The sequence below is a fragment of the Bos indicus x Bos taurus genome, chromosome 28, assembly GCF_003369695.1.
Source record: "Bos indicus x Bos taurus breed Angus x Brahman F1 hybrid chromosome 28, Bos_hybrid_MaternalHap_v2.0, whole genome shotgun sequence".
NCBI classification, from domain to species: Eukaryota; Metazoa; Chordata; class Mammalia; order Artiodactyla; family Bovidae; genus Bos; species Bos indicus x Bos taurus.
The window spans coordinates 3,924,901-3,950,707 of NC_040103.1; the positions used below are offsets into that span (position 1 = coordinate 3,924,901).

The 25,807-nt window shown below is 47.0% G+C and overlaps 1 protein-coding gene across 2 annotated transcripts in view; it reads left to right on the forward strand.

Moving 5' to 3' along the window:
- The first annotated feature begins 1,330 nt into the window (after positions 1–1,330).
- TRIM67 (tripartite motif containing 67) overlaps positions 1,331–25,807 on the forward strand; it is a 61,515-nt gene continuing 37,038 nt past the window's right edge. For both annotated transcript variants that reach the window (XM_027530763.1, XM_027530764.1), the window contains exon 1: positions 1,331–3,263. In XM_027530763.1, the coding sequence (XP_027386564.1) occupies positions 2,223–3,263 (1,041 nt within the window). In that variant the 5' untranslated portion in view covers positions 1,331–2,222. The remainder of the gene's footprint in view (positions 3,264–25,807) is intronic.

The window sequence follows — 25,807 nt, forward strand, 5'->3', positions numbered from 1 at the left end:
TGTATTTAGGACAACTTCGTTTAGTTCTCACACACAAGTATTATTGCCATTCCATGCAGGCTCAGAGACTAGGAAAGCATGAGTAGACCGCTCAGGGTGGAAGCGACTGATCAGCGAAGGAGTCGAGATTCCCACCTAGGATCCTGACTCGCAGAGTTCGGTCAGGAAAACGTCAGCACGCCTCTCCGTCGGGGGTCTACCTGCGCCGCCCCCAACCCCTAACTCCAGACACCGGTCTCCCCAGGGTGGCGCTTTCTCCCGCGGCCGCCCCCGCCCCGGTGGGCGCGCTCCTCGCCCGGTGACTGGCAGACAGCGAGGCTCCCCGCCCGGCGCTGCGGCGCCTCTCAGGCCTTTGTTTGGAGCGCGGGAGAACCAGAGAACAGGAGGAGGCCTGACTTCAATATTCTTGTCGTTTTTAAACAAACGATCTCCTAATTTGTGTCTGTTTCAGGCCAGCGTGAAGCGTCGGTAGGCAGAGCCGGCTGCGCCGCGAGCACTTGCTCCTGCCAGCCCCCAGCCCCCGCGTTCCCGGGGGGCCTCCCCACCCATCCTTCCCGGCGGCGGAGAGACAACAGCTACGCAGAAGAGCAGCCTGGCCGCGGGTGGGAGGCTCTCCTCGCGGCTGGCGAGGCACAATGTGGAGATTTTTTCATTCATAAAACTAGCAGCCATGGTCGCTGCGTTCCCGCCTGCCCCTCGCCGCCCGCTCGGCGGCAGGGTAGGCCTGGGTCCAGGGAATGGGTTACGAGGGCCAACGGGCATAGGTGGCTCGTCTTCGCGTTTCTCCAGGAAGTCCCATTTCATAAATCCCGTGCGGGGTCCTCTCTCTATTAGACGACTGACATCGATCGTGCAGGAGCCCTCTCGATTGAAGAGACAAGATGCCTTGTGGTTTTGATCCATAAATAAAACCTCACCCTTTGACTCCAGGTTGTCCGACATCTTGCTGCTGCATTTTTCGGTCTATCAGATTTAGGAAGCGACTGTCAACCGTGCTATCGCTGCATTTGTAAACAACTGGCTTTCTAGGATCCTGTTTTTACCCTTTTATGGTGGCGGGTGGGAGTTAAGGGGGAATGGGCAGGGGAGATGATGGCAGGGACGGGACGGGTCGTCGTACTAATTCAGGATGCAATTTCCATCCAAATAATAGATTGTTATTAACAATGATCCTCTCTGCGAACCCTTAAAATTGCCCCTTGCCTCCCCTAGCAGCAAGAGGCGAGCTCTCATTCGCCGAGCAGACTCCGCCTCCCTCCTCCTCCCCTCCTCCCCTCCTCCCCATCACTACTCCCGGCTCTGGAAATTACAACTCCTGGGCGCGCGGCGTCGGGAGGAGGCTGCGCGGGGAGGGAGACAAGAGGGGATTCCCGAGCCAGCCGGGCGCTCGCCCTCCGCCCGCTGGCTGCAGCGTCGCGCGGCCAAGGTCAGAGGCGCCGCAGAAGAGGCTGCGAACCGAAGCGGAGGGTCAATCCTGCCCTCGGGGAGAAAGCCCCAGGGTGCGCTCGGCCCGCGACAGCAGCGGCCGGAGAGAGAGGTGAGAGAAGGTCTCCGGGCCGGCACGGCCGCCGGAGGTAGTCGCTGGCGCGGAGACCCGGCAGGTGGCGGCCCTCGGATCCGAGCGAGAGAAGCTCGAGCTGCATCTTCGGTTCCCGGGCGCTGTCCGTCGCCTCGTGGTGCTGAACCCAACCCCAAGGCCAAGCGGCCTGCTCGCCCTCCTTCTCAAAGATCACCCGGACTAGGGGCGGGGCGAGGGCAAAGGGGGCCCCCGGACAGCTGCCCACTGGAATCTGGAACCGAAGGGCTGAAACGGGAGAGCTAGCGATCCGCAACCCAGCAGCTGGTCCTGATGTGGAGAGGAGACGCCCGCTACTGCCGGCGGCGGCGCTAGTGCTGATTCATCACCTAAAGCATCTCTCAGGCCACCGCGGGGGCAGCCGACCGGCCCCGGACTCTGGCCGCAGGTTGAAGCCTCTGGTGCAGGAGCCTCGCGGGCAGGAGGTGAGGACCCTCTTTTACCTCTTCCCCCTCACCTAATCGTCTATGGGCGGTGGCCCCAGGACAGAGAGAGGGGCGTGCCCATGGGTTGCAAAGTAGTCATGCCCGTGTGATGCTCCCTCCTCCCATCTCACTGGTGCTAACCTCACTTATTCTTCTCTGCCCGTCTGCGGAGCTTGGGCCATTCCACCTTCCACCCTGAGCAGTTCTCCGCCGGCTCAGCGATGGAGGAGGAGCTGAAGTGCCCAGTGTGCGGCTCCCTGTTTCGGGAGCCCATCATCTTGCCGTGTTCCCACAATGTCTGCCTGCCTTGTGCTCGTACCATCGCGGTGCAGACCCCAGACGGTGAGCAACACCTGCCCCCGCCGCTTCTGCACTCTCGAGGCTCAGCGCTGTCCTCAGGCGCCGCCGCCGCGCCCCCTCTAGACCAGGAGGCGGCGGCTGGCCCGGCTTGCAGCGGCGCGGGCGGAAGCGCAGCTGGCGGCCTGGGCGGCGGTGCGGGAGGCGGCAGCGACCACGCGGACAAGCTGAGCTTGTACAGTGAAACAGACAGCGGTTATGGCTCTTACACCCCGAGCCTCAAGTCCCCAAACGGGGTTCGAGTGTTGCCCATGGTGCCCGCGCCTCCCGGCTCCTCCGCCGCTGCTGCCCGGGGCGCCGCCTGCTCCTCGCTGTCCTCGTCCTCAAGCTCCATCACGTGCCCGCAGTGCCACCGCAGCGCTTCCCTGGACCACCGCGGCCTGCGCGGCTTCCAGCGCAACCGACTGCTTGAGGCCATCGTGCAGCGGTATCAGCAGGGCCGCGGGGCGGCGCCGGGGGCGTCCGCAGCGACTGCGGTGGCCATCTGCCAGTTGTGCGACCGCACCCCGCCGGAGCCGGCCGCTACGCTCTGCGAGCAGTGTGACGTGCTCTACTGCGCTGCCTGCCAGCTCAAGTGCCATCCATCCCGGGGACCCTTCGCTAAGCATCGCCTGGTGCAGCCGCCGCCGCCGCCCGCGCCCTCCGAGGTCGCCTCCGGGTCCCCGGGCGCTGTCCAGGGTGCCCCCAGCGGAAGTGGCGGCTGCAAGAGCCCGGGAGCCACCGGGGCCGGAGCGGCGGGGGGCAACACCGCCCGCAAGTACCCTACGTGCCCCGAACACGAAATGGAGAACTACAGCATGTACTGCTTAAGCTGCCGAACCCCGGTGTGCTATCTGTGCCTGGAGGAAGGCCGGCACGGCAAGCACGAGGTGAAGCCGCTGGGGGCCATGTGGAAACAGCACAAGGTGAGCGCCCGCTTGGCGGGGCACGGGGACACGGGTGCAAAGAAAAGGGCGCCTCCCCCCCCCCCCCCCCCCGTTGGTTAAATGAACAAGTACTCTGAGTTGGTGTTGGAAATGGGAAGGGAATGGAAAGTTGACATACTAGGTCCCCTCCCCCTTGAGGCTGTTTTGATTCTACCCAAAAGTCATCCAGAATGCAGAAGCAGGTCGCAGGACTCTTTCACTCCCAAAGTTGACTAATAAGTTACATTGATGACCCCTCTGGATTTATGGCACCTGGATTTATAGAGAGACTTTCTCTTACTGGGACTCTGGGTGATGGAAGTGAGGCAGGGTTGCAGAGTAAGCTCTTAGGAAGACAGAAAGCCACACTCATCTTCAGGCTGCTTTAAGCCATCTTCCCAGGGACTTGCCTGGGGATGCCACCTCCCTAGTGGGAAGGAACAGCCTCTAATAGGTAACTTGCATACACTTGTGGCTGCCAGTGTATCTTCATATCTGACAAAGAAGGAGAAAAGCCTGCAAAATCAGGTGAGGCCCTTGATCAGACCCCAAGGCATGAGTGAGGTCAGTTTTTCTAACAAACATTCACCTTAATTTCCTAATCAAAGGCCAGGCTGAGCAACTGGACTCACTGCTAAGGTCAGTGATCCAGGTTCCTTGTTCAAAGAGTCCAACTGCAAATTTGTATGTTTATCATTCAACGTCCTCTTTCCAGTAAACTCTTGCCCCACAGAGAAGCAGGAGGTCTCCAAAGTGCCCAACAGGAAGTATGTATTCTGATTGAGGAGGAAAGACACAGGAAAATAAGGCAACTTGCCATGCTTCTCTCTTCATATCATCCAACTGGAAATGGACAAAAAGGAGAGCACAGGGGGGAGAGAAGAAGGGGCCAATCATTTATACTATAGATTTATTACATGCAGTTGCTATACAATTTCTGCTACAGTGTGCCAGTTATTTCTGTAACAACATTTTCAAAGAAAAAAAAATTACGAACACTTCAGAAATCCACCTTGGAGAGAGAAATCTGCATCATAGGCCAGAAAAGAGAAATCTGGAGTCAAATCTCTAATTCTAGAGCAGTGATTCTCATTTGGGAACAATTTCACTCTCCTTATAGGACACTGCTAATGTCTGGAGACAGTTTTGGTTGTCACACTTAGGAAGTTGCCCCTGGCATCTGGGTTAGAGGCCAAGAAGCTGTGAAATAGCCTATAGTGCACAGACAACCTCCATCAAAACAATAACCCCAAAAATATCAACACTGTCTGCGGACTTGAAAATATTCACAACCTAAAAGTTGAGAGTTTTGTTTTATTTAGTGGAAATTTTTAGAACTTCATGCCCGGGAGGCAGCAGGTCAAGAAATCTTGAGAGAACTGCTCCGAGGAGGTGACGGGAGGAACAAGGTTATACAGAAATTTTGCAAATAAGGGCAAGTCTGAACATCAGAAGATTATCATTAATTAAAGGACAGATAACCCAAGTTGAGGAATTTAGGGCTTTTCTGTATATGGGAAGATTCAAGAGTCTGGGCTCACTGAAATCATTTCTTTGATATGCACCTCAGCTATTGGGGCCAATATCCTGTGTTTTCTTCACATCCTTAGTTTCCTCAGGGCTCACCATAGGGAGTGGTGGCAGTGATGGCTACTAGATGGCTGGTATTCTTTCCTTCCTGAGTTCCCTCGGAGTTGACCAGCTCACCATCTATGGTGGCTGCAGTTGCTGGTGACCGTGACATCTTTGTATGCTGAAATATTCTATTTCTCATGTCTTTGAGAGAAACCATGTTGTAAGTTACACAGACCTAGATCCAACTCTCAGGGTTTGTAATTCACTTTCTATAAACATTTAGGCACAGTTTTAAACCCACTGAATAATGTCTAACTCAGATAGTTGTTGTTAGGGTAAGTATAATAGTGTATGTTTACCCTCTAGCACAGTATCTGACTCACAGTAACCAATATATATTTATTATTATTATTATTATTGCCTTCCCTGGTGGCTCACATGGTAAAGAATCTGGTTGCAATGCAGGAGATCCAGGTTTGAACCCTGGCTTGTGAAGATCCCCTGGAGAAGGGAAAGGCTACCCACTCCAGTATTCTTGTCTGGAGAATTCCATGGAGGAGTCTGGCAGGCTACAATCCATAGGGTTGCAAAGAGTCAGACACGGCTGGGCGAATTATAGTCTTAATCCTTAAAAGCACTAAACTTGCAGAAAGCTATAGGGCAACAGCAAAGAGTTCTTATTTGACCGCAGTCACTTGGTAATCTAGAGAAAACATGAACTGGTAGCATGTTGAGTCCTAAAATAGCTTTAAGCTAAATGAGAATATCCGCTCCAGTGAGCTGTCGTTCATATGACATTTTGTTGCATATCACTTTCTGTAGCTGCCTTGTTTATTTTATCTTTCAAGTGAAGAGACATTATTTTACAAATAAAGAAACCTTCTGCAAAGAAGTTGTGATCAATTATCAAGACAAGGTTCACATTCAGATTTACAAACTGGTAAATTTTCACAGCTTAGATAGCTAGAACTAATTTCAGACATTGCCACCCAAATTTTTAGGCTTAGTGTAGAGTAGAAACCAAAATGAGCTGAGGTGAATCTGCAATTTTAAAAGATTAAGTCTCTTACCTGGAAAAGTGAGTTGGATAATGATCAATGGTTTCAATAACCAAGATCATGCAGGGAAAACACTGGTCATCTTGATTTGGTGTCAACAGCAGTTTTACAACATTTCTATCTGAGGAAATATGAAAAGAATACATAATATTTGCTCAATAGAGTGGGACAGTTATCTGAAGAAAACATAGCTATGCAGAACCTAAGTGTCTCAATTTAATATCATGTCTTCAGGGAACTAAGACATACTCCTAAGTAAAGAAGGAATTCTATGAGATACTTTTGTGAAAACTTCTTTTCAAGAATGAGAAGAAGTTCTGCTATTCTCTTTCACCAGCTGCTGTTTTTCTACAGAACAGGAAATCATTAAGCGCTCCTTATCATCTCAACTAAGGGTTGGAAATCTAAAGAAAAGATAACAGAGGGAGCCCTGATAGAAAGTTTGATCTTGCTTTGTGAGCATCTAGACCACCATTTTGAGCTGTGAAGGTGGCTACTTTTGTTTGTTTGTTTTTAAGATTATTTTCTTATATGGAGCATTTTTAAAGTTATTATTTGTTATGATATTGCTTCTGTTTATGTTTTGGTTTTTTGGCCCTGAGGCATGTGGGATCCCTGACCAGGGATAGAACCCCATGCTCTGGAAGGTAAAGTCTTAACCACTGGACTGCCAGGGAAGTCCCTAGATGACTACTTTTGAAAGATAAACTCAATTTCACACTCCCACCGTGGCTGTTTGAGTTCTTTTGTAAAACTTACTAAAGTCTCTGGATTTTGTTGTCATCATCATCACTGTCATAGTCTGAAAATCCCAGGTGCCATGACAATCTTGATATACTACCAGAACTAGAATCAGGGCAGAAATATTTCTCTCATATCCCCATGACTGGAGAAGCCTTAATCAAAGCTTTAATTCCTCTCTAGTGCGACTGGAGCTTGCCATCTAATTAGTGATTCTTAGGCAAAGAGACATGTAAGTGACACTGAAATCTATTTTGAAACAAGGTTGATTATCACCTCTCAAAAACAGTGAAAACACTTCAGGTCTTGGCCAAACACATTTTTTAATGATTCTCCTGGAAGAGCCTTAATCATTTCAAAGAATTTGATATGAAGAAGCAATACAGTCCAAAAGATAGGACAAAGAAGGGAGGCTTTCCATGAGAGCTTCTGTCTTTTTGCTATTGGGTGGAATTCTAACTTTCCTGAAACTAGAAGGAGAGGGTCACTGTGGGATGGACCTCTTCCTAGTATGTGATGTCGCAGAACGTCAGCAACCACTGAAATTCCTCTGAGTGCAGGACTCTGAATTAAAATGGTTAGAAGTTGATTCTTGAACTGAGGTAGGGACTGCTGGATAAGCCCTTCTTCAGAAATCTTTTGAGAACCATGAACAATAGAAGAGAATCAAAACAAAATCTCATTGTACCCCAGGAATACTGTTCCCAATGAGTCAGCATTTCACAAGAGCAAAGGAGACAGTAAGGTCTAAAAATCACAGGAAAGACGGGACTTCAGGTTACTGCCATGTCCCAAGGATCTGTCAGGCTTCTCAGCAGCCTGGTCCTACCTTATTTTTACAGAAGAGATGAAGAATGGGATTTAATCTTTAAAGTCTCAGAGGAAAGACTTTCTCCATTAAAAGATAACACATAAATGACAAAAGCAGAACATGTAATCATAATTGTATATGATCATAAATATATTTATTAGAATATTTGTGGTACATTATAACACAGGGAATAAATGCTCTTTGTTAAGCATTAGAATTACAGGTGTAGAGATGTAGAAATTAAATATCATCCTCAAATTTCAATTTGCTGAGAAAAACAAATTCTAACATTTTGGAGTTTTTTCCTTCTAGAATTCTATTATATATTTATTTTATAATTGTCTTTTTTTTTTCTTTAACAATACAATATGAATATCTTTCCTGTCAGTTAATGTACATCATTTTGGATGGCTGCATGTTATTCCATTGTAAGGGTTTATCCACATCTTGATGCTGGACTTTATCTAGGTGTTTTCAGTCTTTTGCCAATAGGAACATTTTTCAAGTTAAATTTATGCCTATATCCTTAATAATCACCTTAAGTTAAATTTCTAAATATGGAGTTGCTATATCAAAGGAGATCTGGCTTTCAGACATCTGATTAATGTTGCCAAATTGCTTTCCATAAAGTTCATACCTATCTATTCTCCCTATAGCAAAACTATATTAAAAATTTTATTTTTTTTTAATTTAATTTAATTTAATTTTTTAAGTTTACAATATTGTATTGGTTTTGCCATATATCAACATGCATCCGCCACAGGTATACATGTGTTCCCCATCCTGAACCCTCCTCCCTCCTCCCTCCCCATACCATCCCTCTGGGTCATCCCAGTGCACCAGCCCCAAGCATCCAGTATCGTGCATCGAACCTGGACTGGAGACTCATTTCATATATGATATTTTATATGTTTCAATGCCGTTCTCCCAAATCATCCCACCCTCTCCCTCTCCCACAGAGTCCAAGTTGACAAGGACCATGGAGGAAAACAAATAGATGGATTGTCTTGTTTCTAGTAACCATTGCTTGCTATTTTCATTACATTATTATTAGAACTATGTTTAAAGAGGATCACAGTATCTAGATTTTTATAACTACCTGCCTGTGATCTGTCTGGCCTCAAAAACTGGTTTAATATGTATAACTACTGCTTAAATATGTGTGTGTATGCTAAGTCACTTCAGTAGTGTCCAACTTTTTGTAACCCTATGGACCATAGCCCACCAGGCTCCTCTGTCCATGGAGTTTTCCAGGCAAGAATACTGGAGTGGATTGCCATGCCTTCCTCCAGGGGATCTTCCCAACCCAGGGATCGAACCCAAGCCTCTTAGGTCTCCTGCATCAGCAGGTGGGTTCTTTACCAATAGCACCTTAATTCAAATCCTCTTGAATTAAGGCCCATGAAAAGACCAACGTTTCAGGGCCCATCTAAGGCATTTTTGAGTAGGATTGAAAGGGGAAAAGAGATTTAGGTAAAGAGAAGTGTTTGGCAAAAATCTTCTGGGAGGTCTGAAGTTTCCAGCTTTCTGGCTAATTACTGCAAGCTGAGAGTTACTTAACAGAAATCTCTCAGAGCTGTCAGAACATGTAGCATGGAAATATACACAATCTGAGTGGAAACATGGATTGTTTGAAATGTTGAATCTTTCACCAACTCTGGAGCTCTGGGAAGTGAATTGCATAGGCTGGCTTCTGTTCCATCGGTCCCAGACTGGCTAAGAACCAGTGGCAAAACTGCTTAGACACCTGGGAACACGAGCTAACTCTGATAAGCAGAGGCTGCACCGTCTTCTGAAACCGCCCTCTGTGTTAACATCACCACTGTCTTTAAAGCCATCAGGGCTGTAGCCTGCCTCATGCTTGGATTTAATTCCAGGCAGGTCAGTAATTCAGGAACAACTATTAGAAAGAACCCCTGTGTTACAAGCTTTGAAGTACCTTCTTTCCTCATCATTCCATACATCTGAAAAACAAAAAGTGTGTTTGAGAGAAAGCAAGAATCCATAAACTTGAATTGCTTTCTCTTCTCTTTGAAGACTATTTATGGAGGATAGGGGTTCAGGAGAATTGAGAAGGACCTTAGAGACTGTGAAAGGAAAACCCCAGATTACTGCAGAAGAATGTGTTTCCTAGTATAGTACTGGTGGTCACTCCATGGCTAAGGTGTTCTATTTTTAGCCTGCAGTGGGCTGTCCTGTATCTGGGTCTACACTGGTGGAGATGGGACCTTGCTTGTAGATGCCAGTGAGATAGATTGTTTTAGAAAGGAGAGGTCTCCTAATCTCTGAGATGGATTAGAGGGGCTGACATGCTGGCATACTGCCTGTTTCTGTAAATAAAGTTTCCCTGGGACACAGCCATCCTCATTTGCCTACATTCTGCCCATGGCTTCTTTGGGTGATGGTTGTTTTTGGTAGATTTAGGTAGTTGTGACCAGAGATCTATAGCCTGCAAAGCCAAAAATATATACTGTCTGGCTCTTTATGGGGGGAAAATGTGCCAACTTCTAGACTAGTATCTCGTGACTCGAAGAGTGGTCTGCAGAGCAGCAGCAGCACTGGGAGCTTTTTGAAAACATGGAATCTTGAGACCCGCCACAGCCACTGACTCATGATTTGAATTCAGCAACATCCCTAGTTGGTCCAGACAGATGTTAACGTTTGAGAAGCCCTGATGGGAATACTCTGGGGGCTCAAGGGCACTGGGCCCAACACTCTGGCACATCATCTGAGAAGCAGTGTGAAGGGGACTCTAGGGGGAGCTGAGAGGTTTGAACCAGAGTCTTAATTACTCTGGGAATCTTCAAGCTCACCAGATTCTGGGTGCTAGGAGGGAGGCAGTATGGTGCTCAAAAACCCCCTGACCCAGAGATAGGCAGGAAGCTCAGAGGGGCGTTGGTGCTGTCTGAGCCCTCCTGGGCCAGAGCATAGGTGTCTCCTGCAAAGGGAACTTCAGACAGATGCTCTTCGCTGCTTCCCTGGTCTGAACAGAAACATGTTCACTGCTGTTTGTGTATCTGGGTTTCCTTTGGGTTTGTGTCTTAGTCCTTCTATAAAGAAGCAAAGAGGGTGCTTTATCCACTCTTTAGGCAGTTTTGAAGGGCCTGCCCAGAGAATGAGGGTGGTTGGAACTCTCAGAATCATGAAACCCAAAGGAGCAGGAGAAAATCCAGGCACATATTGTGGGGCTCTCATGAATTCACGCCTCCCTGCTTAGAATTTCCATTTTCTAGGGTAGGCTGTTTCCTAGCAGAGATCATAACTCCAGCCTCCTCCTTTGCAGATGAGGAACAGTGAGGTTGCGGGGATTGTCACAGTTGCACAGCAATTTGTAAAATGATGATCAAGTTTCCTCCTTTGTACCTCTCTATTGACTACAAAAATGTAACAGAATACTCTGTGTATCTGAACGAAAACAGGTGGCATACGGCACCCCCAAAGAGTCATTAGGAATGGGAAAAAATAAAGGATTGGCGGACACCTAGTCTAGAAAGTGGAGCAGCATGTGGGGCACAATCCCTCCCTCATTTGACTGCAATGGGCTACAGAAAAGGGAGATGAAAGGGTGAGAAGGAGACAGTGCGTCCTCTTTAGAACAAATAGGATAAAAGAATTTGAGGGCTGGAGGAAATCTAGAAGATCAAATAGCTCTGTCTCCTCATTTCTCATGTGGCTACGGAAGGAAGAAGAGGTTTGCAGAAAATAGAGAATAGGGGAGGATCCACAAGAGACAGGTGCGGGAGTCTAAATGACAGGTGTAAGAAACTGGAATCGACCCCTCCAGCACTCATCCAGCAGGAGGATTTGGGCCTTAGTCACATGGCATCTGAAAAACGTGTCCAGACAGTGCATTGTTTTAAAAAATAGGTCAAGGTTGTGTTAGGAAATTTAGGCAAGTATTTGTACTTGTCCAGTCTCCAAATTCTTCCTTATAATTTATCTATATATTCTGGGTGATATCTATAAAACCAGAAAACCAATAAAATATGAATAATCAGAAATGACAGTCCTTTTTGAGGCAGAGAATTGTGGCTAACATCACTCCATAAATCAGTTCAGTTCAGTCGCTCAGTTGTGTCCAACTCTTTGCGACCCCATGAATCGCAGCACACCAGGCCTCCCTGTCCATCACCAACTCCCGGAGTTCACGCAGACTCACGTCCATCGAGTCGGTGATGCCATCCAGTCATCTCATCCTCTATCATACCCTTCTCCTCCTCCCCCAAATCCCTCCCAGCATCAGAGTCTTTTCCAATGAGTCAACTCTTCCCATGAGGTGGCCAAAGTACTGGAGTTTCAGCTTTAGCATCATTCCTTCCAAAGAAATCCCAGGGCTGATCTCCTTCAGAATGGACTGGTTGGATCTCCTTGCAGTCCAAGGGGCTCTCAAGAGTCTTCTCCAACACCACAGTTCAAAAACATCAATCCTTCGGCGCTCAGCTTTCTTCACAGTCCAACTCTCACATCCATACATGACTGCTGGAAAAACCATAGCCTTGACTAGCCGGACCTTTGTTGGCAAAGTAATGTCTCTGCTTTTTAATATGCTATCCAGGTTGGTCATAACTTTCCTTCTAAGGAGTAAGCGTCTTTTCATTTCGTGGCTGCAGTCACCATCTGCAGTGATTTTGGAGCCCCAAAAAATAAAGTCTGACACTGTTTCCACTGTTTCCCCATCTATTTCCCATGAAGTGATGGGACTAGATGCCATGATCTTCATTTTCTGAATGTTGAGCTTTAAGTCAATTTTTCACTCTCCTCTTTCAGTTTCATCAAGAGGCTTTTTAGTTCCTCTTCACTTTCTGCCATAATCATGTGTTATCAAATGTCTGGCTACCTCTTAGCTGAGCTGTGTACCCACATGACTAAAATTCATCTCTAGCACTCACTGAGGATAACTTAAAAGTTGATGATACCTCTTGACCTGTAATTCCTTCCTCTGAACCTAAGCCACTAATGCCTATTTATTCTTCAAATGACCTAATTGCTTATTCAATCAACCCTGAAATCTTCAATGCCAGTATCATGCCAGGGACCATTGTAAGCACCAAGGCTATGGAAGGGCATGTTTTTTCCTCCCAAGAGCAGAGATCTAGTCACAGGAGAGAGAAAATCAACATGTGCATAAACAAGTAAATACACTGGATAATTTTTGATAATAATAAGTACTACAATGGAAGTAAAAAATGTGATAAAAAGCAGTTAGGCAGACCTGTTCATGAGGAAAGTTGGAAAAAGCAAGATTTGAAGATTGGCTGAGAAGTAACCAGCCCAGCACAGTTCTGAAGACAGTTCACTTCACAGGGAAAGCAAGACCCAAGAACCTTTAGAGTACATGAAGAAAGTGGATAAGTGGCTGGAGCAGACACAGACAGGATCCAGAGGGTGCAGGGAACACATGCGATTTTATGTTAAATGCAAAGGGAGATGACTGGGGGACTTTAAGCTGAGAAGTGATGTTTATTTTTTTAAAGATTCTTTTTACTGCAGTTGGAAAATGTGTGGTAAGGGGATAGGAGTAGAGGAAGGAAGACCACTTAGAGGCCATGGGAGTCACTTGGACTATAAATATGGACTTGAACTAGGAGGAAGGCAGCAGAAATGGGGAGAAGTTATTTTCTGTTGTTGTTTGTACTTGATATTCATTGCTGTGCATGGGCTTTCTCTAGTTGTGGCGAGTGGGGGTTACTCTCTAGTGGTGGCGTGCAGGCTTCTCGTTGTGGTGGCTTCTCTCCTTGTGGAGCACAGGCTCTAGGAGCACGGGCTCTAGGCACATGGGCTTCAGTAGTTGCGGTGCAATGGGCTTAGCGGTTGTGGTGCATGGGCTTAGTTGCCCCACAGCATGTGGAATCTTCCCTGACCAGGGATCGAACCCACGTCCCCTGCATTGGCAGGTGGATTCTTAACCACTGGACCACCAGGAAAGTCCAGAAATGGAGAGAAGTTTATACATTCATATGCCACTTAGCTCATTGGAAAAGACCCTGTTGCTGGGAAAGATTGAAGGCAGGAAGAGAAGGGGAGGGCAGAGGATGAGACGGTTGGATGGCATCGTCAACTCAATGGACATGAGTTTGAGCAAGCTCTGGGAGATGGTGAAGGACAGGGAAACCTGGCGTGCTGCAGTCCATGGGGTCACAAAGAGTCGGACACGACTGAGCGACTGAACTGAATGCTGCTTAGTATCCTCTGAGCTTCTTTGATTCATGGTTTGATGTCTTATTATTTTTGGAATATTCTCATCTATTATCTTCAGATTATTCTTTTGCTCTGCTCTCTGTCTCTCTCTTTTACTGCTGGTATTCCAATTACGTGTATGTTACACTGTTTGATATTGTTCCACAGTTCTTGAATGCTCTGTTCTTTTCCCTTTAATCATTCTTTTTGTCTCTGTGTTACAGTTTCTTAGTTTCTATTGATCTGTCTTTAAGTTCACTGATTCTTTCCTAGGCTGTGTCAGGTCAACAGACTAGTCCCTTTTTATCTTTCCTCTGCATCTTCTCAGTTGTCCTGCCTTTCCCCAGCAGTAGGAAGCCTTGAATGATCTGGACCCATGGCTGTCTCCTGCATCTTCTCCAGGAGGATTGGTATTTTTCTTTTCCCTGTCTCCAGCCCTGTGGGGTCTTCACTTTGCTTGGGGTGGTAGGGGAAAGGGACAGGTTTCTTTGTCTCTTTGTCCCCACTGGCTTAAGGTTTTTATTTGGAGGGAGACAACAAGGGTCCTGGTAGGGCTTTGTATTTTCCTGTGGTGACTGTCATATCTCTCCTTCAAGCCAGCTCTGAGGTGCAGATATCTCCCTTTTAAAATCTAATAGATCCTTTAGATTATGCAAATAGTCAGATTTCACTTTTCTCCTTGGTTGCCAAAATGCTTACAGCCAAATATTTGGTGTGTACACAATGGATACAATTTGGTGTGAAATTTATGTTATAAATTTGGAACCTCATTTCCAGCTCCATTTTATGCTGCATCCTTTGTTTTTCTTTAAGTAAGGCCATCTTGAATTCTATAAACCCTTGAAACTGTCTTAAATCCCCTTTGAACTAAATAGATTAATGAATAATCAAGCAAGTGGCTTGCTTGAATAAAGCAAAAAAGAAACAGAAACTTCTGGAAAATCTTGTTAAGGAAGTCCTCTACTTTTGAACAGTGCCCAGTCACTGTTATAAAAGCAAAATATTGTTTGAAAATGTTCAGAACAAGAAATAGGGACCCTCCCAGTCACTGGGATGCATGACTGCTCCCTTCTCCCTTTTGCTGCTAAGTTGCTTCAGTCGTGTCCGACTCTGTGCGACCCCATAGACGGAAGCCCACCAGGCTCCCCCGTCCCTGGGATTCTCCAGGCAAGAATACTGGAGTGGGTTGCCATTTCCTTCTCCAGCGCATGAAAGTGAAAAGTGAAAGTGAAGTCACTCAGTCGTGTCTGACTCCTAGCGACCCCATGGACTGCAGCCTACCAGGCTCCTCCATCCATGGGATTTTCCAGGCAAGAGTACTGGAGTGGGTTGCCATTGCCTTCCCCTTCTCCCTTTTAGTCCCTTACAATAAAGAAACTCCAGAATGACTATGCCTGGTCTTGACTGCAGGATCATTTGTCCTGTTTTACAACTTTCCTGTGAATATCACCACATATCTCAGCTTTAGAGGGTGTGAGTATCACCTCTCAAGTTGGCTTCCTGTACAAGTATTTGCAGCTTCTTCCTGATGAATATTTGTCTTCCACATAGCTCAGCAGGGTTCCACTTCTGTAGCTTGTTTGGAGGGGAAGATGCTCAGAGGGGAAGTCAGGGCCCATTAGGGCCAGAAGGCCTCGCTGAGAGGCTGTCAGGAACCATGAGAGATTTGAGATTTTAGCCTGTGTACAAGCTTACACATGCATTTGCCACAGTTCATAGATGTGCACAGGAGACGCGACACTCCTGGGTGAGAACTGAAGACAGTTTATTACTCACAGCAGTAGTATAGCATGGTATACTCACAGTCATAGTATTCACATGTTTGTGCCATTTCCGTGAGCCCAGTTCCCCCAAGGTGATGTGAAGATAGCCAGATGACATTGGCACACACAGTCAATTGCCTTATAGAAGAGAAACATGAGCTTAGGGAAGCTGAATCTTTGGTAAAAGGCATTAATTAAGCACAGGGCTCTTTGCTCCAGAGGGAGACAGTAAGTCTAGCTTCCGAGGTTGTTGTCTATGCAAACATCCTTGGAAGGACCGCCCAGGACAAAGAGCAACCACTGCCTCACTGACAACACTCAGAGAGACACAAGAGAGCAAAATTACCTTCCAACAGGAAGATCAAATCAAAATTCAGGTAGTTCCTCAAGTGATTTCTGCTTGTGTGCATTATGGGTAACTTCTCCAAGCTCCTCTGGTTCTCAGAACATCTTGTTTCACTTGGGGTACACAGGCTTCAGGGTTTTCTGGGTGCTGTGATAGTGATGGTGGTGGCGATGGTGGCGGAATGCCTGTGGTGCGGTCCACAGGACGTATGAGTAGTTAGGGTGACTCATTCCTGGGTGCATTTGTGTCTCCTCCAGCATGGGAAGGACAAACACCATCTCACGGCTTCGCATTTTGCAACTGAAACATTCCATTGGATAGGCATTCACTGGGCACCTACGTAACCCACAGGCTGCGCTGAGGGTTGTGGATACACTTGAAACAGGCTACAGGGAGCTCACAGTCAACTGGAGGAGAGGATAATTTTACTCCCCTGTAATATTTGTACCACTGATATTAAAAAGTGGAATACGTGCCATATTTGTCAAGTGAATAAACTGATGAGAGAAGAGATGGGGAAAGGCAGTTAATTTTGCCTGGAGATTGGAAAGGGGAAGGGTAGCAAGTGGGAGATTGAAGAGAAAATGGTGTTTGAGCTGCAGTCATGAATGATGAGCAGGAGTTTTTTCAGCAGGGAAAGAAATAGTGAAAGTGTTAGTCATGTCCGATTCTTTGCATCCCCATGGACTGTAGCCCTCCAGGCTCCTCAGTCCCTGGAATTCTCCAGACAAGAATACTGGAGTGGGTCGCCATGCCCTCCTCCAGGGGATCTTCCCTACCCAGGGATCAAAAGGAGAGACTTGAATATACAACACTGTGTGAGGTGCTAACAAAGATATTGAAAGTCAAGTTTCTACTTTCAAACACCAGGGATGAACATATATTCACATACGAGGGGCACAGAGACCTATGACACTGCTTCTGATAAAAGTGAGGGAACTTAAATTACCCACACAGCATCTGAGACTCAGAAAACATTCTGGATCTCGAGACAGTGGTGAGAGAATAATGGGATACATGGATTCCAGAAGTAGCATTTAAGGGGACAGCTACTTTGGGAGCCTAAGAAAGATTAGCTGTTGGCTTCATTTAAATTTCAGTGAAGAGTAGAAATAGCCTGGCTACAATCCTTTTGAAGGTTCTTGTAAATTTTCATTATTTTCCCTGGGTTGTTATATTTATCCAGTTTGCTAGTAAAACTTGGCAGCAAAAACCTTTTGAACATCTCAGTTAGCTTTGCTGAGTTAAGAGGAGAGAGGGGGCAAAAAAAAGAAGTGAGGAAACTATGAGAGAAAAGACTTGCAGGAGCAAGGCGGCAGCGAAAGGAACTTGGGAAAAGGTTGATAAAGGAGTCGATTTTGCACTGGTCATTAGTCTTTTAGATGGACAGAAGGGCCCGTCTCTCCACTTGCGCACAAGAAATAAAGAACAGCACAAGAGCACAGATGTGTCATTGTGCTCAGTCACTTAGTCATGTCAGACTCTTTGCGACCCCGTGGACTGTGGCCCACCAGGCTCCTCTGCCCATGGGATTCTCCAGGCAAGAGTACGAGAGCAGGTTTCCATTTCCTACTACAGGGGATCTTCCCAACCCAGGGATCAAACCTGAGTTTCTTGTGTCTCCTGCACTGGCAGGCGGGTTCTTTACCACTAGTGCCACCTGGGAAGCCCAGAGTGCAGATAATTGGCACTAAACCCTAAGTGTGAATGGGTGCAGAGCAGAGTCGGGTCAACAGCAGATGGCAGGGGAGGCTGCATGGAGGGGATTGGAGCTGAGTTGGGTTTCAAAGTGTTGGGAGGATTTGGAGAGCTGAAAGGAAGGAGATATCCAAATGAAAAGAAAGTGCTCTCTTTTTTTTTTAAATAATTTGACCATGGATAATGAAAGTCTCTCAGTCGTGTCCAACTCTTCGTGACCCTATGGACTGTAGCCAGCCAGGCTCCTATGTCTGTGGGATTTTCCAGGCAAAAATACTGGAGTGGGTTGCCATTCCCTGCTCCAGGGGATCTTCCCAACCTAGGGATCAAACCTGGGTCTTCTGCTTGTAGGCAGATTCTTTACTGTCTGAGCCACCACAGAAGCCCAACCATGAATAGAAAACACTAAGATAAGTCCTCATCAGACATGATTGTCCCCAAAACCATTCTGTTATGGTTACCAGTGACTGGGGCTGGCCTGATCCCAATAAAGAGGTAGTTTGGGCCATAGGTGATTAAAAAAAAAAATCACCTGGCTTTGCTGTGCAATGGCCTTTGTACAAAGACAAAGTCAGAATTCTGACCCAGGGGTTTGTGCACCCACCATCCTATCCCAGGCTGATATGCTACCACTGGAACATGATCTCTTTAGTCTCTGGCCTTTCTTCAGGCAAGCAGAATCTTGCTGTGCCCTGGTCTACTTTTCTACCAACTGGGTTTTCTCAGAGTCTCCATGGCACTCATTCTCATGTGCTGCTGCTGCTGCTGCTAAGTTGCTTCAGTCATGTCCAACTCTGTGTGACCCCATAGACGGCAGCCCACCAGGCTCCCCCGTCCCTGGGATTCTCCAGGCAAGAACACTGGAGTGGGTTGCCATTTCCTTCTCCAATGCATAAAAGTGAAAAGTGAAAGGGAAGTCGTTCAGTTGTGTCCGACTCTTAGCAACCCCATGGACTGTAGCCCACCAGGCTCCTCCATCCATGGGATTTTCCAGGCAAGAGTACTGGAGTGGGGTGTCTCATGTGCTAAACAGCTTTAAATGTAAAAATCCCACCTAACCAGACTTTTCTTATTTACACCTGTCAGTGCTGTTTTGTGGGTGACAGAGACTTACCAGTTCTCTTTATTTAATCAACTTTGTACATCACATGCATGGGTTTCCCAGGTGGCTCAGTGGTAAAGAATCCACCCACAGTGCGGGAGACGCAGAAGACGCGGGTTTGATTGCTGGGTCAGGAAGATCCCCTGGAGAAGGAAATGACAACACATTCCAGTATTCCAATGAGCCTGGAGGGCTACAGTCCATGGGGTCACAAAGAGTCGGAAACAACTTAGTGACTCAGTTCAGTTCAGTCGCTCAGTCGTGTCCCACTCTTTCGACCCCATGGACTGCAGCACACCAGGCCTCCCTGTCCATCACCAACTCCTGAAGTTTACTCAAACTCATGTCCATTGAGTCGGTGATGCCATCCAACCATCTCATCCTCTGTCGTCCCCTTCTCCTGCCCTCAGTCTTTCCCAGCATCAGCGTCTTTTCAAATGAGTCAGTTCTTTGCATCAAGTGGCCAAGGTATTCGAGTTTCAGCTTCAGCATCAGTCCTTCCAATGAATATTCAGAACTGATTTCCTTTAGGAAATTTCCTGGTTGGATTTCCTTGCAGTCCAAGGGACTCTCAAGAGTCTTCTCCAACACCACAGTTCAAAAGCATCAATTCTTTGGCGCTCAGCTTTCTTTATAATGCAACTCTCACATCCATACATGACTACTGGAAAAAACACAGCCTTGACTAGATGGACCTTTGTTGGCAAAGTAATGTCTCTGCTTTAAACAACAACAATACATCACATGCATAAACAATGCTGTATTTGGGACATCTTGGCAGCAAGGGTACCCCCAGTACCCAGAAGAGAAGTTGGCACCCAGGAGGCCAGAGAAACATCTATTTAATATGTGAATGGTGACTCAACACCAAAATGCGTTCTAATATCAACACAGTAAATGACTGTTTCAGTGGGGTCCCTTCTAGCTTCATGGTGACTCTTGGAACAGTGTGATTCATGCAGGAGGGGCAGTCCAGGGAACAGTGCGGAAATGAGGGCAGGAAGAATTATGCGGTTTTTCTTGGCCCCTGATGGAGAGAGCCATTTGCATTCATTAGCATGGCACACCCCTCCCCCATTATATTCGCTAGTGGTTTTGGAAACAATCCATTGATCTCGTAGGATGATAGAAGCTAACTAGAAAAGTGGTTGAGACTTTTCCCAAATGTTAGCTCTTACCTCTTGTCCAGAGAACAGAGTCTGTTTACTAGACTGTGATTCCCGAACTCTTTAGTGCTCCAGAAGTAGCAGAAACAGAATAAATAAAGTTCGTTGTGTTTTTTTAATATTTTTTTTTCTTTTTGAAATTTCGTTTATTTATTTGTTTTTGGCTGCACTGGGTCTTCGCTGCTGCACGCGGGCTTTCTCTGGTTGCAGGGAGTGGGGACAGCTCTCTAGCTGCAGTGCACGTGCCTCTCATTGCAGTGGCTTTTCTTGTTGTGGAGCATGCGCTCTAGAGCATGAGGGCTTCAGCAGTTGCAGCTCACAGGCTCTAGAGCTCAGGCTCAGTAGTTGTAGCCCACAGGCTTAGTTGCCCCAAAGTATGTGGTTTCTTCCCAGACCAGGGATTGAACACAAGTCCCCTGCGTTGGCAGGCAGATTCTCTAGACCACCAGGGCAGCCCTGAAGTTTTGTTTTAGCGATAACTATCCTAAAACTCTACCACTTTTCAGGGAATGAGATCGTGCATTTTAAGCAGTGCACACCTCACAGTAAGTGCTAGGAAAAGAAGAGCCAGTGTCACCACCATGATCATGATCATTGTGAGTGTCAAGGCCAAACACAGTGGGAAAGAAGGGGGAACTGTTTCAGGGTCCAAGATCTTGCAGGAGGCCTGAGAAGCAGCCATCACCCTAATGATGCAGTTGTCTCCTTGGTGGGGCCTTTTCACCACCCTACATGAATATGTGCTAGAGAGGTGATCTATCCTAGTACTACCTGGACCAACCTTCTGGTCCTCACTGATATAATGGGGAGGATTTGGGTTGAAATCAAGAGCTCTGGGTTCAGTTTAGAGCTGTGTGTTGAGATAACTTTCTTAATGCCCCTCAGCCTCAGTTTTCACACTTGAAAGGTGTGAGGATGAAGTGAGATGAAGTAAAGAAAGGTACCAATGGTAACTGCAGGGCGCTCAGTCCACTGTAGCCCCTGCTTCTTTCCTGAAGGTACAAGCAACTTGGCTATGTCCCCTCTTCTCTAAAGAACTTAAAGCCCATGTTATGGTGTAGAGAAAGAGTATGTGTAGTATGATTCCATTCAGCGATTATATGGGCTTCCCTGGTGACTCAGACGGTAAAGAATCCACCTGCAATTCAGGAGAACCAAGTTTGATCCCTGGGTCAGGAAGATCCCCTGGAGAAGGGAATAGCAACTCACTCCAGTATTCTTGCCTGAAGAATCCCATGGACAGAGGAGCCTGGTGGGCTACAGTCCATGAGGTTGCAAAGAGTCAGACACAGCTGAGCGATTAACACTTTCACTTTCAATGAATATATATGAAAAAACATTTTTTATATCCCCTTGAGGAAGAAATGGCAGCCCACTCCAGTATTCTTGCCTGGAGGATCCCACTGACAGAGGAGCCTGGCGGGCTACCAATAGTCATAGAGTTGCAAAAGGTCAGACATGACTGAAGCTACTTAGCATGCATGTTAGAATAGGGGAAAGTATATTAGTTTGCTAAGGCTACCATAACAAATTATCACAAACCGGGTGGCTTAACCCAACCAAAATTTCTTGTCTCACAGCTCAGAAGACTGGAAGTCAGAGATCAGGGTGTCACAGGACCAGGCTCCCTCTGAAGGCTCTGGGACAGGTTGATCCAGGCCTCTCTCCTGACTTCAGGCAGCTCCTTGGCTTGTGGCTGCGTAACTCCAATCTTCCTGCTGTGTGTGTCTGTCTCCAGATTCCTCTTTTTCTTTTTTTAATTAATTGGTTAACTTTGACTGCACTGGGTCTTGTTGCTGTGCGTGGCTTTCTCTAGTTGTGGAGGGGGCCTGCTCTTGGTTGCAGTGCTTGGCCGTCTCACTGCGGTGCTTCTCTTGTTGGGGAGCATGGGCTCTAGAGCGAGGGATCAGTAGTTGTGGCACATGGGCTTAGTGGCCTGGAACATGTGAAATCTTCCCATACCAGGGCCTGAACCTGTGTCTTCTGCATTGGCAGCCATATTCTTAACCACTGGACCACCAGGGAAAATCTTCTCTTTTCTAAAGACTTCAGTCCTACGGGATAAGGGGCCACTCTACCCGCCTACGACCTCATCTTAACTGAGTACACCTGCAGTGACCCTCTATATCACATTTGGTGGCACTGAGGATCAGGACAGTGAAAAACTATTTTAAGTTACTAACCAGGCAGAGGGAGCCAGTTGTCTCCTCATGAAAAAAAGTGGAAGTGTTAGCCACTAAGTCGTGTCCGACTCTTTGCAACCCCATGGACTGTAGCCCCACCAGGCTCCTCTGTCCATGGAATTCTCCAGGCGAGAATACTGGAGTGGGTAGACTTCCCCTTCTCCAGGGGATCTTCCTGACCCAGGGATCAAACTTTGCATTGCAGGCAAATTCTTTACAATCTGAGCCATCAGGGAAGTTGTCTCCTCATACCCTATAAAAATATTTGGCCAGGATGGATTTGAATGGTTTTCTAGCAGAGACTAGGCACATTAAGGCAAGTGGGAGTTCAGATCCTTGTGGTGGGTCAGAGAGAATGAAGGCTTTGAGGTGGGAGAGGGGCTGTGGGTGTTGGGTGGCAGCGAGGACCCTGTAGACTCTGGGCGGGAGTGGGGTGCAGGAGAGAAGGGCTTTCAAGGGGAGCCGTGTCATCCTTTAGCTTTCCTCTGAGCCCTCGTGGTGATCACCCAAATTGATTATATTGAAAATATTAGCCATCCAGGTTTATCATAAGCAATGGTATGTTGCATCAAGACACTGTTCTGAAGTCTAAATGTCCTGAATCAGAGGACATCTAGGGAAAGAGCACGTGACTGCTTTCAGTTGTAAAATTGCTTAACTGCTCAGGGTAGAAATTTCAAATGAGACCTTAGTAACATGAATTTTTTAGTGAAAATAACCCTATTGTTTTTTCAATTGCATAAGATGATACTCATTTTTAAATATTTAGGCAATACAGACAAGATGCAAAGAAAAATGTGAAAATTCATGTGTACTCTTAAAATTCTTACATATGTGTTACACACACACATATATAATTACCTTAATAGTGACCACATACATAATAACATACATATGTATGCCACATTGATTTAACCATTACTCCTGGATATTTAAGGTTGCGTATGAATTTTTACTATTTTGAAATTGTATTTATTTATTTTTGGTTGTGCTGGGCCTTCATTGCTGTGCTAGGGTTTTCTCTAGTTGTGGCAAGTGGGAGCTACTCGTCCTGTGCTGTGCAAGCTTCTCCTTGCTGTGGCTTCTCTTGTTGCAGAGCATGGGCTGCAGGGCTTGAGGGCTTCAGTAGCTGTGGCTCCTGGGCTGTGGCACACAGGGTCAGTAGTTGTGGCGCTGGGCTTAGTTGCTCCACAGCAGGTGGATCGAACCCATGTCCCCTGCATTGACAGGCAGATTCTTAACCGCTGGACCACCAGGGAAGTCCTGGTCCTTGCTTCTGATCTTTGGTTCATTTTATAAACTTCTCTGCCATAATGTCCAAAAAAAAAAAAAAACTATTCAATTCATCTGTTCAGCAAATACTTATTGACTATACACTGGTAAGTCATACAGAGATGAAGCAGACAGAGTTTCCATCCTCTAAGACTACACAGTTGAGCAGAAGAAAAGGTAAATGCATGCTGGCTACAGTATAATGAGATGTGGGCCCGTACAGGAGCCCAGAAAAGTAGCCTTTCCAACAGCCATGAAGGGGTGGTGGAGAGAGGAGACAGTATGAGGGAGAGACGTTTGAGCTGAGCTTTTTTTTTTAAGATTTATTTATTTTTATTATTTTTTATTTATTTCTTGGCTGTGCTGGGTCTTCATTGCTGTGCCAGGCTTCCTCACTGCAGTGGCTTCTTTTATTGTGGAGCTCAGGCTCTAGGGAGTGAGGGCTTCAGTAGCTGCAGCTCACAGGCTCTAGAGCTCAGGCTCAGAAGTTGTGGCACATGGGCTTAATTGCCCTGAAGCACATGGGATCTTCTCGGATCAGGGATTGAACCTGTGTCCCCTGCATTGGCAGGTGGGTTCTTAACCGCTGGACCACCAGGGAAGCCCTGAAAGTTTGTTTTAGAGACAACTATCTTAGAACTCTACACTCACCAGGGAAGGAGATCATGCACTCGAACTTCAGTGCTTGCAGTGCATGGGCTCAGTAGTTGTGGCACAACGGTTTAGTGGCCCTGAGGCACGTGGGATCTTCCCAGACCAGGGATCGAACCCACGCCCCTGTCTTGGCAGGGGGATTCTTAACCGCTGAGCCACCAGGGAAGCCCTGAGCTGAGTTTTGGATGATGAGGGTGGGCACTGGCAAAACAAGGGGGAGACCATACCAGGCAGGCATACAGGGATGCATGATGGAGCGAGACGGAGCAGCCTGGCAGGTGTGCTGAGGTTCTCTGTGTCCGGCTGCTGGTCTTGCCTGTTAACTCCTACATGAACTGACAAGCCTATGTCCCTAGGGGGACATAGAATCTCCAATTAATCTGGGTCTGGTTTCTGCACACGTGAGCTCTTGAGGGTCACTTGGCACTAACTGACCCTTTTATCAGAATAGGAAGTGACCGTGTGTGCCCAGGGGTACATGTAGTGATGTAGCGAGTTCCCCTCAGGCCTGCTTCTTCTTATTTTTGACCTCACCAGCATTAAGGCCTAGCCAAGGAAGTTTGGCCGGTGTCTCTGACAAATCAATGTCGGCAGCTTGAAGATACCTGTTGACAAGTTGAACTGCTCCCCCTGCACGACTGGGGCAGGAGCTCATCAAGAACTCCTAAGCTGTCAACATTTTGGGGAGTTGGACTCTGAAGCTGAGCTGTGGTTGGGAAGGAGAAATAGTTCCCACCATCCCCATCTCCAGAGGGACTCAACTTACCCAAGTACAGCATGAATCGCTGATTACAGCATAGATATCTTTGTGTTTGTTTGACCTCCCAGCCAGTTAGACTTACTTGTTGTGAGCAAAAGAAACCAACTATGGCTCAGTTGAACTGAAGATTTATTGGAAAAATTACACTTTTTCCTAAGCACTCACAGAATCCAAGGGAGCTTTGAGAGCCAGGTTCAAAGTCATGACAGGGACTACACACAGCACTGCATGTGTGCCAGCCTGTGCTCGCAGCACTGACAAGCAGCAATTCACTTAAGCCCACAACAGCATCACAAGTTTCCTCCTGCCACTATCCCCCTTTATACCGTGGAGGAAAACAGGGGCAGGAAGAGATTAAACAATTCACCCAAGGACACAGAGGTTGTGAGTTGGAATCCATACCTGGCATTTTGATTCCAAAGTCTTCCTCAAAACCTAAGACATAGGAGCTACAAGAATGGTCTACTTGCAGGAGTCTGGTCAGGGGACTTCTGCAAGTAGAACCGCAATTCCCAATCTTTTTAGCACTGGGGACTGGTTTTGAGGAAGACACTTTCCCCATGAATCGGGGTCAGGAGGGATAATTTCTGGATGATTCAAGCACATTACATTTTTCATGCACTTCATTGTTGTTCAGTTTCTAAGTTGTGCCCAACTCCTTGTGGCCCCATGGACTGCAGCATGCCAGGCTTCTCTGTCCTTCACTGTCTCCCAGAGTTTGCACAAACTCATGGCCATTGAATTGGTGATGCTGTCTAACCATCTCATCCTCTGCTGCCTCCTTCTCCTTTTGCCTTCAGTCTTGTCCAGCATCAGGATCTTTTTCAATGAGTCAGCTCTTTGCATCAGGTAGCCAAAGTATTGGAGCTGCAGCATCTTGATTTCCTTTAGGATTAACTGGTTTGATCTCCTTGCTGTCTAAGGGATTCTCGAGTCTTCTCTAGCACCACAATTCAAAAGCTCCAATTCTTTTGTGCTCAGCCTTCTTTATGGGCTAACTCTCACATCCATCAGTTCAGTTCGGTTGCTCAGTTGTGTCCGACTCTTTGCGACCCCATGAACTGCAGCACGTCAGTCCTCCTTGTCCATCACCAACTCCCAGAGTTTACTCACACTCACATCCATCGAGTCAGTGATGCCATCCAGCCATCTCATCCTCTGTCATCCCCTTCTCCTCCTGCCCCCAATCCCTCCCAGCATCAGAGTCTTTTCCAATGAGTCAACTCTTCCCATGAGGT